Here is a 15,685-nt window from a genome sequence, read left to right on the forward strand (position 1 = left end):
GTCCCAGCGCATTTTCTCAGGCTCTGCAGCCACTCCTTTTCTTTCCCCAAACCCTGAATGGGAAGCTTCTGAAACTTCTATTCATGGGAATCTTTTTTACATTCTCATTTATTCAACTCAACTAAACAGAATTTTGAATGAACCAGACACCCCACCACCTCAATTCAGAAGACTCCCAATAGACATAGTCAAGCATCAAGACACCCAGGTTCTAGACATACATTTGTGATCATCTAGACACATATTTCTGATCCATCACCACCTAAGGTCACCAATTGCCATTTCAAATTGAATATGTTTAAAACAAGACTCATGATTTTTGCCTATGAATATGATCCTTTTTCTGTCTTTCCCATCTCAATCAAGAGCAGTACCATCCTCCCAGCATGGGCTTAAATATTAGAGTCATCTCTTATTTCCTCCTCCCATCTGATCAATGCACAGGCCCCGCCAATTCTGACCCTGTCACACATTCACCTCAACAGAACATGCCCACGGTCACCTCTCCTCAAGACCCCTTACATTGCACATGCTGTTGCAGGGTTTACTAATCATCCTCCACACTACTGCTTAAGTCTTCCTAAAACTCATATCCAATCATGACAGTTCCTAGGAGAGAAGCCTTTAATTCAGTGGGTCTCCATTGGGACATCCATTAAAATAGCCCAGGAGTTTTGAAAAATTACATACTCTTGGGCTGCAAATAAGACTTCCTAAATTAGTTTCCGGGAGTGAAGCATGAGCATGTGTACTTTGAGAAAGCCCCCTCCCCCCTCCCCCCCCCCCCCCGGGATTCTGTTGCAGACCTGTGGTTAAGAGTAATTGCTTTAATTGAACCTCAATGACTATTAAACAAATCTCAGATTTCTCACTGTGATATTGAAGGCACCAACTTCTGCTTCAAGCCTTGTCTCCCTTTATTCCTTACGTATCCAAAAGTCTGGCCAAAAAATGATTACAGTAGTTACTGTTTCCTGAATGCCTCCTGACATCATGCCTTTCATTAGCCTGTTCCTGCCACCCGGAATACCCTTTCTTTTCCATTTCTATTTCTTTCAATTATACCTTTTCTTCAAAGTCAAGCTTAAAGTGGATTTAGACAAAAGTGCATTTAAAGTATCTAGACTAGTCTTTTAGTCATAGTCCATATGTCTTAGCCCTCCATAAATACTAGCTAATGTTGTTATTATCATGATGATAAATAATACATTCTACTTCCATGAAGTCCTTACCACCCCCCAAGTCAGAACTAGTCTTTCCTTCTGTGTTTCCACCCCACTTTGTTTCATTTCTGTTAGGGGTGCTTGTACGATTCTGTTTTCCATTTTGCACCTGTCTCACCTCTCTGGTTGAAGTGCAACCTTGTTGGCAAACTCTATCTTGGTCAGGGACTACATCACATTCAAAACACAGTAGATGTTCAACACATTTTTCCTCTGAAAATTGAGTTCTAAATGATCTATGTCACCCCAGCCAGAACCAGATGTTTAAGGGCATTTCCTGCCTGCTTGCTCAGCATGTTTTGTTACTGAGCTGAGCAGGGAAGCAACCTGACCCAGAGTCCTTTAAATTAAAAGTGCATTTAGGAGGCAAAAGAATTTCCAATTAGAGTTGGAGCAACGGAAACATTAACATTTGTCCAGTACATACTGTCTGCCAGGTCACTGTGGTCTACTTGCCCTTGGACAGCTGCGTAGCAAGGGGCTGCTTCTGACTTATCTTGTATTCTTTGCTCCCATTGTTTGCTTAATGCAACATTTATGTCTGATATTTTCTTAGCTCGCCCTCAAGTTGTTTCTTAGCATTGTACAAAGGAAATAGTTCAATAGGTGGCGACGCCAAGCACTCAAATTTTCCACCGAGTGTTCAGGACCAGAGGAGTTGTGCAGAACAGAATTTGTGACTGATGTGTTAGCAGTGCTCTTTGAAAAGTATTAAGAGTCAAAATATCTGGATAATTTGCTGTTATTATCAGGCAGGTGGCTGTTTAAATGGTTTTAGAAGGAGGAGGAGTTTCAAAAAATTGGGGGTCTTTTCCAAAACCATACTCCTGGGAGAGGTGAGGATTTGGGCTCATGGCGTTATATCTCTGTGAATAGTACCAGAAATGTAGGTCTGCTTTGCTGGGATAAGGGACAAAAGTAGCTCTCAGAGCACATGCTTCCATGTTGGATGGCAGCTAGGGCTATAAGAAGGTGGCCATGTAACTTATTGTTCGAACAGGGACACTCGGAACAACAGAGTAAATTGGGACTATCCCAGGCAAACTGGGACCTTAGCTATCAGTGCATAGATCACCTCTATGCAGGGAATGGAGTTGTTGACAGTTGCTTCTTTTAGCCCCAGAGAAAGGGTCAACAGAGACAATGTGAGTCCTGAGAGAAAGTACAAAGATACTCTGGATGTGAAGGATTCATCCTGAAGTAACTGAACAAAGCTAAGGAATGGATTCAATAAATCCCTGCACTGTAGCCTAATATAAGAGACAGCTTCTCAGTTAAAAGAATAAGTCATACATTGGATCTTCTGAGCAAAGTTAGGCCTCTCCTATAGATACTGCAATGTGACAGGGGGTGGGCATGCATTCTGTCTGAACACTGAAACTGGTATCTGAACTCAGGAATCAAATTAACTGCATCCAGTGTTTCCTGAACTGTCCAGCCAAGTGGTCATCCCAGGCCCTCTCCTATGTCCTACCTTATCTTCAAGGCTCACCAAGAGGTGAATTCCTCTATTTGGTATTCTCACTGTCCTCCAAATTCCATTGCTTTCTCCTTCCTTTGAACTGATAACAACATTCTCTACTACAGGATTTGAGACTTAGGTTTATACAGCCATGCTGAAAATCATCCCCAGCCAAGCTCAAAGGGATCTTTACACATTCTGATTCCCTGTAGCATTGAGAAGTTATTTAGTCCACTTGGCCATTGGGATATATAGCCTTGCATTGTTAGTTCTTCTTTTGCATGGACCGTTTTGTCTTCCCAAATTGATTGGGAATTTAAGTCATATATTATTGTCACACCTCCATCCACCTTACTCAATTATCAATGAATACTTATTGATTTTGAAAATCTTATTTCATATGTTGCACCATCTTGATTTTGTTCTGAATGAAAGAGCTATTAATATTTACTCAAAAGGGTGATGCTAGAAGCCTAAGGTATGCAATGGAAATTGTACGATGAATAGAAGCTTGAAAACACATCAGATCAGAGTTGGGATCCTGGCTCTGGTTCTTATTGACAGTTGGGCTCTGGAATTTTCACTTCTCTGAACCTCGGTTTGTTTGTTTGTAAAATATTGATGATAATATCTGTTTTCATAGGGCTACTGTGAAGATTAAATGAGATAGTGTATAAGAAAGCACTTGGCATGATGCTTAGAACAGTAAATGTTAAATAATTCTCAATCTGAATGAGCCACTGCTATTGTTTTGAGTATGCCAAGCTGTAATTCTAGATATTTTGGTTTCCTAAATAGCCACATTTGAAAGATCACCAATGAAGATAAGGTCAAACTTGTTAGATGGTAATCTCTTGGCATAAGTAATGAGAGTCCAAAGACCTGACTAAAGCATGAATTAGGAAACATTTTTATTATACAAAATAAACCACTTCTTGGTCAATTTCTCACTTCTTTGACTTAATACAATGGCTTATCATTAAGCAATCAATCACTGATCTAATTTATTATAAAATGGAGTTAGTCTATTGAGAAAATCAGGTTGAAGTGCAAAGTTTTCATGAGAGTAAAAGCAGGCAATGAACAATCATGTGTTGTTATCACTAAAAACCAAAATAGACAGGAATAATATCCTACAAATGGAGCATAATGTGATTGGCGACCAGCCTGGCTTTAAAGTAAACAGGTTGGTGACATTTTCTTTTTCAAATGTACCTCTTTCTAAGCACTTCTTGTCTTAAAAACTTGAGGGCATGGGCTGGAACACAACCCTCTAGCCGGGACTTCTCCTTTTTCCACTGAGGAAACTTTCTAACTTCCATGCACTTCTTTTTATTACCAAAAAGCATGCTGTGTGTTGGTCTTTATTTTCTCTATTCAAGTGCACCAGGGATCTGCATCATTTAGGCAGATTTCCCTAATGAAGTATGGTACAATTCCTTCCCAATGTGGCTGGTATTCTCAACAAGGTTATTAAGTTGTAAGCAAGCTCCTCAAGTCACCATGAAAAGTGCTCCAGGTAGCAGGAATTCCAGGATTCCTCATGCATAACATGTGTCTCAGGTGACCTACTTACCGAAAGTAAGTCTTTCCCACACTCGCTTTGAACTGTGATGAAAGTAGGCTACACAAAAGCTGACAGGTACAGCCTGTCAAATTAAATCCCAGACCAGACCTTGATGTTAAAATACTGAAACAGAGAGGACTTAGCAGGTTAAATTTGCATGTGAGGATCGTGAGTTCTTAGTGTCCAGAGAAAACCCAGACTTTTGTACTTGGCATGGTAATAGTTTTATTTGAAGAGAACACAAGTAAAATAATTTCCTTGTAGGCTAATGTTTAACCAATACATAATGCTTAGAAGAGAAAGACGCAAACTTTGAAAAGCAGTCTTTTTCTTTTGAGCCTTTGGAAGTACACTTGGGATTTATTAAAATACAAGCAGTAAAGCTTTTTATTATTTATGTTAAATGACAAAAGGAATAAATAACATGTGGGAAAATAAGAGTGTGCTTTCCAGCACTTGCCATAAGTCACTTTTTCTATTGACCTTCAAAGAGTAAAATTTTCAGAGGACAATGTTTAATGTTAGTAGTGATATTTATGTCAGAATTAAACCCCAACAGTGAAGCTCAGTTACCTGATTTCAGGCTGATCTTCCTAATCTTTCATTAACTATATGAGAATGGATAGAGACAAGTGTATAATACAACACTGTAATTAGTAAATCACACACTGACCAACAATCAGAGCTGTGAGTGGCTCTCACAACCTGCCAGCTCAGGACCTCAGGACCTAGAGCAGCCATGAGGCAGAGTGGTTAAGAGCACATGTCCTAGAGTGGCATTGGGACTCAATTTCCATCTGTGGAACTTTGGGAAAATTGTTTAGTCCGGTTTAAGCCTCAGTTTTTTCTTTCTTTCCCTTTCCAGTTTTATTGAGTTATAATTGACAAATAAAAATTGTATATAGTTACAATGTACAATGTGCTGTTTTGATATACACATACATTGTGAATCAAGCTAATGAACATATCTATCACCTTGCAGTATCTTTTTTTTTCTTTTGAGTGTGTGGAAAGAACATTTAAGATTTACTCTCTTAGGAAATTTCAAGTATAAAAAAATCCAGTATTGTTAACCATGGTCACCATGCTACGCATCAGATCTCCATAACTTACTCATCTTGCATAACTGAAATTTTCTACTATTTAACCAACATCTCCCCATTTCCTCCACACACCCCCCTCCTCTCCCCAGGTCTTGGCAACCACCATTCTACTCTCTGCATCTATGAGTTCAGCTTTTTTAGATTCCAATATGAGTGAGATCATGCTGTATTTGTCTTTCTGTGCCCGGCTTATTTTACTTAGCATAATGTCTTCCAGGTTCATCTATGTTGTCACAAATGATAGGATTTCCTTCTTTTTAAAGGCTGAATAATATTCCATAGTGTGTGTATATATACGCACATATATATTCTTTATTCATTTATCCATCAATGGAAACTTACATTGTTTCCATATCTTGGCTATCACGAATACTGTTGCAATGGACACTGGAGTGCAGATATCTCTTTGACATATTGATTTCATTTCCTTTGGATATATACCCAGCAGTGGGATTGCTAGATCATATGGTAATTCTATTTTTAATTTTTAATTTCTTAGTTTCATCGATCTTTTCTATTGCTTTTCTAGTCTCTATATCATTTATTTCTCTGATCTTTGTTATTTCCTTCCTTCTACTGAATTTAGGCTTAAGTTATTTTTTTAGTTCCTTGAGGTGTAAACTCAGGTTGTTCATTTGAGATCTTCCTTTTTTCTTAATGTAGGCATCTATTGTTATAAACTTCCTTCTTAGAACTGCTTTTGCTGCATCCCATAAGTTTTGGCATACTGTGTTTTCATTTTTGTTTTTCTCAAAGTATTTTTTAACTTCCTTTTTGATTTTTTCTTTGATCCACTGGTTGTTCAGGTGCATGTTGTTTAATTTTCACAGGTTTATGAATTTTCCAATTTTCCTCCTGTTATTGATTTCTAGTTTCATACCATTGTGGTCAGAAAAGATGCTTGATATAATTTCAAACTCTTAAATTTGTTAAAATTTAGTGTGTGGCCTAACAAATGATCTATCCCGGAGAATGTCCCATTTGTGCTTATAAAGAATGTTTATTCTGCCATTGTTGGAAGGAATGTTTTGTATATATCTGTTAGGTCCATTTGGTCTAAGTTATAGTTCAAGTCCAATGTTTCCTTATTGATTTTATATATGGTTATTTATCCATTGTTGAAAGTAGGGTATTGAAGTCCCATGCTATTATTGTATTGCTGTCTATTTCTTCCTTTGGATCTATTATGTGCTATACATATCTAGGTGCTCCAATCTTAGGTGCATATATATTTATAATTGTTATAACCTCTTGATGAATTGACCCCTTTATCATTATGTAATGACCTTCTTTGTTTCTTTTTACAGTTTTTAACTTAAAGTCTATTTTGTCTGATATTAGAATAGTTATCTTTGCTTTCTTTTGCTTTCCATCTGCATGGAATACATTTTTCTATCACTTCACTTGCTATTTATGTCATTAAAGGCAAATGATGTAGTACACTTACATTTCTTTTATCACTATCTTGTTAACTGGAATTACTTGCCTTCCCCCCCCCCATCTGCTTGATTTTCTTCACATCTGTGGCTTAGTCTTCTAAGACTTTAAAAACCATCTCTTTGTCCAATTTTACACACTTCAGATTATTGATCAGTTTCACCGTCTCTTTTGTTCCTAGAGATATCCCTTCCTGGTACCTTCTGTCTTCCTGCCCCAATTTGGACTGGTTGATCTCTAGGTCTGCTGCACAACTGTGATACTGGAACTTCTTGGCATCCCCTTGGAATTTCCTCTCTCTTATGTTGAATTCCTAGTTTCCTGAATCCCACATCTCTTTCTTTCTTAGATAACTCTTCAATTTTGGTGGAGCATTCCTCCAGTGCTTTCTCAGAAAGGGTACATGGGAAGTACATGTTAAGCTTTTTTTTTTTTTTTTTTTTTTTTTTTGAGACAGAGTCTCACTCTGTTGCCCAGGCTAGAGTGAGTGCCGTGGCGTCAGCCTAGCTCACAGCAACCTCAAACTCCTGAGCTCAAGCGATCCTCCTGCCTCAGCCTCCCGAGTAGCTGGGACTACAGGCATGCACCACCATGCCCGGCTAATTTTTTTTTTCTATATATATTTTTAGCTGTCCATATAATTTCTTTCTATTTTTGGTAGAGGTGGGGTCTCGCTCTTGCTCAGGCTGGTCTCGAACTCCTGAGCTCAAACGATCCGCCCACCTCGGCCTCCCAGAGTGCTAGGATTACAGGCGTGAGCCACCGCGCCCGGCCATGTTAAGCTTTTATGCGTACTAAAATGTGTTTATTTTGCTCTTTCATTTGACTGATAGTTGGTTAGGTATAGAATTCTAAGTTGGGTGTGTTTTCCTTCAGAAGTTGGAATACAATGTTCCATTGTCCTCTAGCTTTTGATGTTACTACTGAGTAGTCAGATGTGACTCCAAGTGAATGTGACCCCCCTCACACTTTTTATTTTTTTCATCTGAGGAAGCTTTTAGGATCTTCCTATTATTTTCAGTGTTCCAAAATTTTTATGATGCTGCATCTTGGCTTAGGTATATTTTCATTTGTTATATAGGGCATTCAGTGGATTCTTCAAATCTGGAAGAAAATGCCTTTCAATTTTGAGAAATTTTGTTTTATTACTTTGATTATTTGCCCCTTCTCTTTTTTATCTCTTATCTTTCTGAATGAAGATATTGGAACTTCTGGATGGATCCTTTAATTTTCTTATTTTTCTGTTTTCCTTTTTATGGTCTTTTTCTTCTATTTTCTGTTCACTGATTATTCCTTTTTTATAGCAGTCTATTCTTTCTTTTACAGATGCAGTATCTTTTCTAAAAATCTATTTGAGAATATTATAAAGGCTTTTTTTTAAAGGTTAATTTTTTGATATCTGCATCATTTTTCTTTCCTGCAGGCACTTAGTTTTCAGGTTTTTTACAATATGTTAAATCAGTAATAAAATAAAATTATTAGTAGTAAAAGTAAGGCTGTCAGTAACAATTACCCCAACAAAGAACCTCTTATGAGAACTAGTGCTGGTCAGCTTGTTTCCTAGCTTTATTAAGAGAATAGAGAAGTCATTAAAGCAGATGTTAATTATAAGATGGTGAGAAGCTTGTTTCCATTTCCATTGAAAATGTAAGTGGGTAAAACAGCCTTAGCATACAAAATGAGTAATATTTTACAGAGAAGGAAATCAAAGTAGCCTGAACACCTAGGATTTGATCAGCTCAGCCTCTCCTTTTGAGAACCGTTCCCTTCTCCACACTGGCATCTACATGGTTCCGTCAGGAACTATCCCTATATATGACTTTGTCCACCACTCACTTGACTAGTCCAGGGTTGGGAATCTGATCAAAGGTGATACAATCCCAGGTCTTCCCTGGAAAATTTTATAATTACAACTGAGAAAAAAAGACCAGCATGTTTCTGGACACCTAAAGTATAACATATAGAAATTGAGAGCTTTTAGGAAACATCTTCCTGCTAGGTGAACTTAAGAAGCAGAAGAATTATGCAGCAAAACCCCACACAGATATAGAGCAGGTGCACAGAGAAAAGCAATCCCTAGAGAAGGAGATAGAGTCTCAGAAGCATCAGGATCAGTTGTCCAGGGACCACTCTCATCTCTGTCCTGGGGATCTCAAAATGCTCATTAAATTCCCTTTTTGGCTTAAGCTATTTTGAATTGGCCTCTCTATTGCAATAACAAAATTTCCTAGCTAATATGCTCAGTTTATTTGATGCTTTCTATGAATTAGGCAATGAGCTAAAGCTTTATATACTGTATCTCATTAAATCTGCACAACCTATAAGAATGGTAATATTATTTTGCATATGAGAAACTTTAGAGATCCAACTACTGTATATAGACAACTCTATCTAAATGTTCTACAGGTGTCTAAAACAGAACCATTTCTCCATCTATAAATTGGGAAAGGCTGTTCTCATTGCTGGAGGTGCTCTGCTCCCTAAACACACCTGGCCAACTCCACTCCTTCTCACCTTAACATGTCAGCTTAAATGTCCTCAGAGAAGACTGTCCTGCCTACCCAATCTAAAGTAGGTTTCTGGTAGTGGCCTTGTGATTTTCTTCACCAGCAACTGTAATTATATATTTAGTAATTTTCATTCTTTTCTCTCACATGCTCTCCTGCACTGGACTATGAACTCTGTGGCAGTTGGGACCGTATCAACATTGTCTGCCATTACAGTCTCTGCACGGAGCACAGTGCCTAACACAGGGGAAGGTGATCCATAAATGTCTTTGAATAAATTAAAGACTTCTAAATGTTTCCTTTCATCTATCTATGAGGCTGTGCTCAATAACTTTCAACAACTATTTATTGAATGACTAGTATGTGCAAGGCACTGGGGAAGGCCCGTTTGAGACAAAGACAGATAAGATACAGCCTCTCTCTCCTGTAGGGGCTCATAGTATAGCATAAGGCCCAGAGAGGGGAATAAGTATAATTCAAGGGGAAAAGTCTTATAGCAGAGAGATGAACAAAGTGGTGCAGTTGCAAAGAAGGAAGTATTAATAATTAAGATACGATCCCAGAAGTTAAAATCAGGAAAAGGAAGAAAGAAATTGTCAGGATTCAAATTGTCAGATTCTATATGATATCTGTATTCTGATACAACTTTACCTTGTGCTCTCTTGTAATTTCAAGACCTGGAGCAGAAGTTATAGTAAATATGTTCTCAAGTAGTGATGCATGAAAAACAATTCTCTGGAATCTTATGATCATCCCTATCACTTGGTTCATCTCCATATCACTGTATAAAGACACTGAGCCTGGCTGTCTGATTCAGCCCAAGCCTCTCCAAAAAATCCTAGGCCTATAGTACAAGTCAGGATTTTTTCCCTCTTTCATATTGCCCGATCTGCTTCCCCTGAAGCTGAGATTAGGGGACAATGGCTTTTGATCCCTTTTACCACTTAAAGGATAATGTTCCTCTTTCAAGACACTGTCCCAAGTGTTCTCATTACATTGAGTGGCTTATGGACAATTACCTGAGTGCTATGACTTCTGCCTACTTTCTCACTTGCTGATCTCTAACTAGGCGACCCACACCAACACAGGTTAGGGACCATCGTTCTAGTTATATTCCAGGATAGATCTCTCTATCCCTCTCTTTCTCTGTTTTTTAATCTCCCCTACATCTTCGTTATTTGTCAGGTACACTTCAGACAAAAACTCCCTTTGTGATTTGCATGTGTATGTGTGTGAGTGATTGAGGTTGATTTAAAGGGAAAAAAAAGGTTTTGGGAAACCAACACCATCAATAGTTATCTAGTAAAAACCTACAAAGGCTGAAACTGGAAGAAAGATATAGATGTTATGTAACTGTGTACCATTTTAATCTCAGAAGTTTAAGAATTTAACACCATGTAGTTACATCAGTGGCTCCATAAATCAGAACATCTCCCAGCCCCCAACAAAAAGCCCAACTCTCCTAAAACAACCACAATGAAGTGAAACAGATAAATATTAAAAATGTCTGGTGTCCTGATTTTAAAGAACCATGAAATGAAAGTGAAGAACTATGAAAATGAAAGCAAGTTTAAAATTAAAATAAATATTTTCCTTTCAAACCAAAAGCTTGCTTCATCCATTGATTCATCAAATATTTATTGGTACCCACCCGAGAAGCCAGCTTTGCTTACTGGTTGAGAGGCCAGCTTTGGCGGCAGATAGAATTCCATCTCTGCCATTTACTAGCTTGACTGTCCTCGGACAAGTTACTTACCTCTGTGTGGGTTAGTTCTTCATCTTTAAAATGGATACAAACAGAATATCTCACAGGTTGTCATCAGAATTAAAGATAACGTATGCATGATGCTTAAGAGTATTTGACATTATCTCAGTATAATTACTCTTAATCTTAATTTCCTTTCAGTACCGCGGTTAACGTCAAATATCTTGAAGGGCATTGAAATATAAAAGTGAAACTTTATGTGACTAAATTAAATTATACTTGAGTGATGTATCCTATATCTTTAAACAGAGGAACAGGGAGATGGATAACCAAAGAATAGTCAGAACCAACACGGACAGGTGACAAATCCCGTCCTACTTTGCATTCTCCAAGATGACTTACAGAATGCTAAAACCTTGCAAGTAGACGGACGTCCCAAATTTAAGTTCTCGGTCAACTTTAAAGACCGCCAGGAGCTATGTGCCTGAGTCTCTGCCAGCTCTGTGTCCCTAGCCCCAGTTATCTCCCAAACGTCCCTCCCCCGGGTCACCCTGCTCTTCTCCAGGCCCTACCCGGCGTCGCTCGAGTCCCGGGTCCTCCACCCCCCAGGCTGCGCCCGCCGCCCGGGGCCGCCCACTGCGCATGCTCCTCGTGGCGGTGGGGAGCGCCTCGGCCGCGAGGCGGGCACCGGGCGCGGGTCCCGCCGGGCAGGGAGGCCTCGGCCCGACGCCGGCCACGCAGCGGCGGGAGAGCGAGCACCGGGGCGGCGGCGTCCTGGAGACCCCGGAGAGATGGAAGCGGCGGCGGCGCCGGCGGCGGCCGAGGCGGCGGGGTGCGAGGAGCTAGGTCGGTGTTGCGTGCGGCAGGGACGCGGGGCCGGCGCGGGCGCGGATGTGCGCGGCGGCGGGGTGCGCCCAGGCCTCCCGCGCCCGGCTCGGCCACGGCCGGGGGCGGATGTGGGCCGCCCGGACCCTGCCTACCCCCCGCGGCCAGCCCGCATCCGGGTTCCAGCTGCCTCCGGCTGGACAGGGAGAGACGGGGGCCCGGTGTGGGCCATCCGCGCGGGCGTCGGTGAAGGCTCCTGGGGGTGTGGGTCTGGTGCGGGTTTGAATTGGAAACCCCGCAAAGCGAACCGCTCCGGGACATCTGGGATGAGCCGAGGCTCTGTGGCTGACTGACCCCGGCTCAGCACCCGCGTAGGAACCGGTTGTCTGACCAGACAGCTTGGTCAGAGGAAAAGCCAGGGCCTGCAAAGGGCGTCGGAGCGTGTGTGTGTGTGTGTGTGTGTGTGTGTGTGTGTGTCTGGGGAGGGGCTCTGTGTGTACACGTCAAGGGCAAGCCAGAGCCTGCGCCGCGACTCTCACCGTTTTTTTCCAATGATGCTTTGAGGAAGTTGTCATTGTTTTGCTTTTCAAACGCCCGGTTTGGAGTCTCCAGGTGAATCTTATTTTACCTCCTTGCTACCCCCGGAGTGACGCACAGGAGGTGCTGACTAGAATGAACAGGAGATACCTGTAGCTAGCTCCCTTGGCAAAGTTTGTTTTCCTGCTTTCCTCTGGTCTGATCTGATCTTAGCAACAGGGAGTGTTTGTTTTAGTTTCCCACTGTCCAAAAGAAAACAGAAGTCAGGATCAGGGTGGTAACATGATTGTCCTCCCAGTTTCATACACTATACTTAGGAATATTTTTAATTCAGTGCTGAATGATTAAATGTAATCTTCAAGAAAGAGGTTGAGCTTTAAAAAAATACTTTATTATAAGTAAGTAACTGGTTGGTGTTCCCGTAATAATGCGCAGGGCACTTTGCAATTGACTTCTTTCAAGTGATAGTAATGGTAGAAACAATAGGCTTAATATATTATCGTGTGTTTACCGTGTGCAAGCACTGTGCAACATGCTTTCCATATGCAGTGTCGTCTTTAATCCTCACAACAATTTGGTGAGGTAGGTGCTATTATTATCCCCATTTTATAGATATAGTAATTTTAAGCTTATTAATGGCAGAATCCAGATATGAACCCAGGTTTATTTGTTTTAAATTCATTAATAACCTATCTTAGTGAAGATGGAGGGAAATGAGTATTCTTGCGCATTGCTGGTAGGAGTAGGATAATATGTTTATCCTTAAAAATGTACATAGCCTTTGATCCAGCAATACTACTTCTAGAATATTTCCCAAGGAAATAAGTATTGTAACAAATGTTTACATAAAGAGATTTTCATTACAGTATTTATGATAGAGAAAAGCTGGCAAATATCTAAGTGTACAAGTAAAGGAAATTTGTTAAATTGTGGTATAGCTGTATAGTATGGTGGTATATATTAATAGCACGGTAGTATATAGTCGTACACTACCTAGCTGTTAAAAGTGATATAGAAAGATGTCTACCATATACATTTTTATTCACTGAAAAAAGATTTCAAATTATTAGTTTTTTTAAATTCATTAATTCAACACATACTCATTGAGCTTCTCCTAAGTACTTGAGATACATCATGAACAAAACAGATCAAGATTCCTGCTTTCATGGAACTTGTATGTAGTAAGGGAAAGCAGAAAATAAACAGTAAAGATAATAACCAGTTAATTATATAGTATGTTAGGTGAAAAGTTCTATGGAAAAGAGCAGGGTAAGGGAAATCAGGAATGAGAATGAGGGCTGGACAGTTTATACTATTTTGTAAAGAGGTCAGGATGGGCCTTAACTGAAAAGGTGTGATTTGAGCAAAGACTTAGAAGAGATGAGGGAATTAACCAAGTGGGTATCTGAGGAAAGATTATTCTTGGCAGAAAGAACAGCTAAAGTAAAAATGTAAATAGCAAGGAGGATAAGGTGGCTTCAGCAGCGTGATCGAGGCAGTAATGAGGCCAGATTATGCAGGGTCTTTTAGGTCATGTAAAGACTGTGACTTTTACTCTGAAAGAATAGGGAACCAATGCGGGATTTGAACAGGGGAGTGACATGATCTCACTTAAGTTTTAAAAGGATTACACTGGCTACTGTGTGAAGAATATACTGTAATGGGGCAAAAGTAGAAGCAGGAGGGTACTTCAGTAATTCAGGACAGAAACATGTCCTTCGGAGCAGTATGGTAACAGCATTGGAAGTAGATAGAAAAGGTTAGTCTCTAGGTCTATTTTGAAAGTAGAACCAGCATGATTTCCTGACAGATTGTATGAAGCTTGAGAGTGCAACAGAGGAAACAAGGATGACTCCAGGGACCTGAGTATCTAGAAGAATGAAATTATTAATACTATCAACTGGGATGTTATGGTAGTTTTATAATATGCCTGCAAGTTCTCTGATGTTTCTTTTCTTAAAGAAAAGGAACTTAATTTCCTTACCTTTGAGCGTGGGCTGGATTTTGTAACTTGCTTCCAATGACTAGATTATGGTAGAAGTAATGATGTATGAGTTCAGCACTAGGTCATAAAAGGCATCGTGCCTTCCTCTTTGCTTTCTCTTTTTGGATCACTCACTTGGAGGGAAGCCAGCTGCCACGTTGTGAGAAGACTGAAGTAGCCCTAAGGAAAGGTCCATGTTGCATGAAACTGAGGCCTCCTGAGAACAGCTGTAAATTAATATGTAACTAGTACAGATGGGCAGAGTCACAGAAAGAGCAGATTTGGTGGTGAAGATCATCAGTTCAGTTTGGGGCATGTTAAGTTTGAGATGCCTATTAGACATCACAGTGAGGATGTCCAATAGGCTGTTGGATTTATGTCTAGAATTAGTGAGAGGTCTCATCTAGAGATAGAAATTTGAAAGTCCCCAGCACATAGATAGCATTTAAAACCGTGAGACTGAATGAGAGCATATGGGGTGGGGGTAGGGGGGAGAGAGAGAGAGAGAGAATACTCTAAAATGTTAACAGGGTAATTTCTGAGTGACCAAGTGATTTTTCATTTAAAAAATATTGCTTACATATTTTCTGATTTTCCACAATAACCAAGTATTATTTAATTAAAAACATAATTAAAAAAATGAGTATTTATGTGAAAAGCACTGGTAGAGATGTTGAGATACAGATTCTCTTAAGGTGGATAAGTAGCTTAAGGTCTGCACTTTATTTCATAGGCCATGGGACCTCTTGAAGGTTTCTTGCTATGCATATTTTCTCCACCTCAGAAACGAACAAAACAGTTACTGTTCCTATTTTATGTCTAGACAGTAGTTTATAGAATCAGATGGCAACATTATGTTATTTTTTAAAAAGAAACTATTTCTACTTTCTTTTAGTTTGTCCATTGCCAAAATATAAGTGATTTCCTTTTTTTTGCTATTATAAAAGTAATGCAAGTTTATTACTTTCTTCTCATTTTTTACATTTTCCAGAGAAAGAAAAGGGCACTCATGATCCCATTGCCCACCTATATCCTTGTTAACTTATTCACAAATTGTAAATTGTATATTTACTTTCCTGTATTTCTATTTAATTTTTAAAAACATTATTGCAATTAAACTATGACTATCTAGCTTTTTTCCCCACTCAGCATATGATATACTTTTCCCTGTTGTACTCAGCCTTCATAATCATAATTTAATGTTAGTGCTATATTGTATACAGTGGTTGTGCCATAGTTAATTTAGTAATTTCCTGATTGCTGCACATTTAAGTTGCTTCCAGAGTTTCAACATTTGTAATGTTTCAGTTAACATCCTTGTGCAGAAGTCCTTTT

At 39.6% G+C, this 15,685-nt stretch overlaps 1 protein-coding gene across 1 annotated transcript in view; it reads left to right on the forward strand.

The window, feature by feature from the left end:
* Positions 1-11,701: 11,701 nt before the first annotated feature.
* SLC36A4 (solute carrier family 36 member 4) overlaps positions 11,702-15,685 on the forward strand; it is a 48,514-nt gene continuing 44,530 nt past the window's right edge. Inside the window, exon 1 of the mRNA XM_069469073.1 lies at positions 11,702-11,850. Coding sequence (XP_069325174.1) covers positions 11,796-11,850 — 55 coding nt within the window. The 5' untranslated portion in view covers positions 11,702-11,795. The remainder of the gene's footprint in view (positions 11,851-15,685) is intronic.

This window comes from Eulemur rufifrons, chromosome 6 (genome assembly GCF_041146395.1).
Source record: "Eulemur rufifrons isolate Redbay chromosome 6, OSU_ERuf_1, whole genome shotgun sequence".
NCBI lineage: Eukaryota > Metazoa > Chordata > Mammalia > Primates > Lemuridae > Eulemur > Eulemur rufifrons.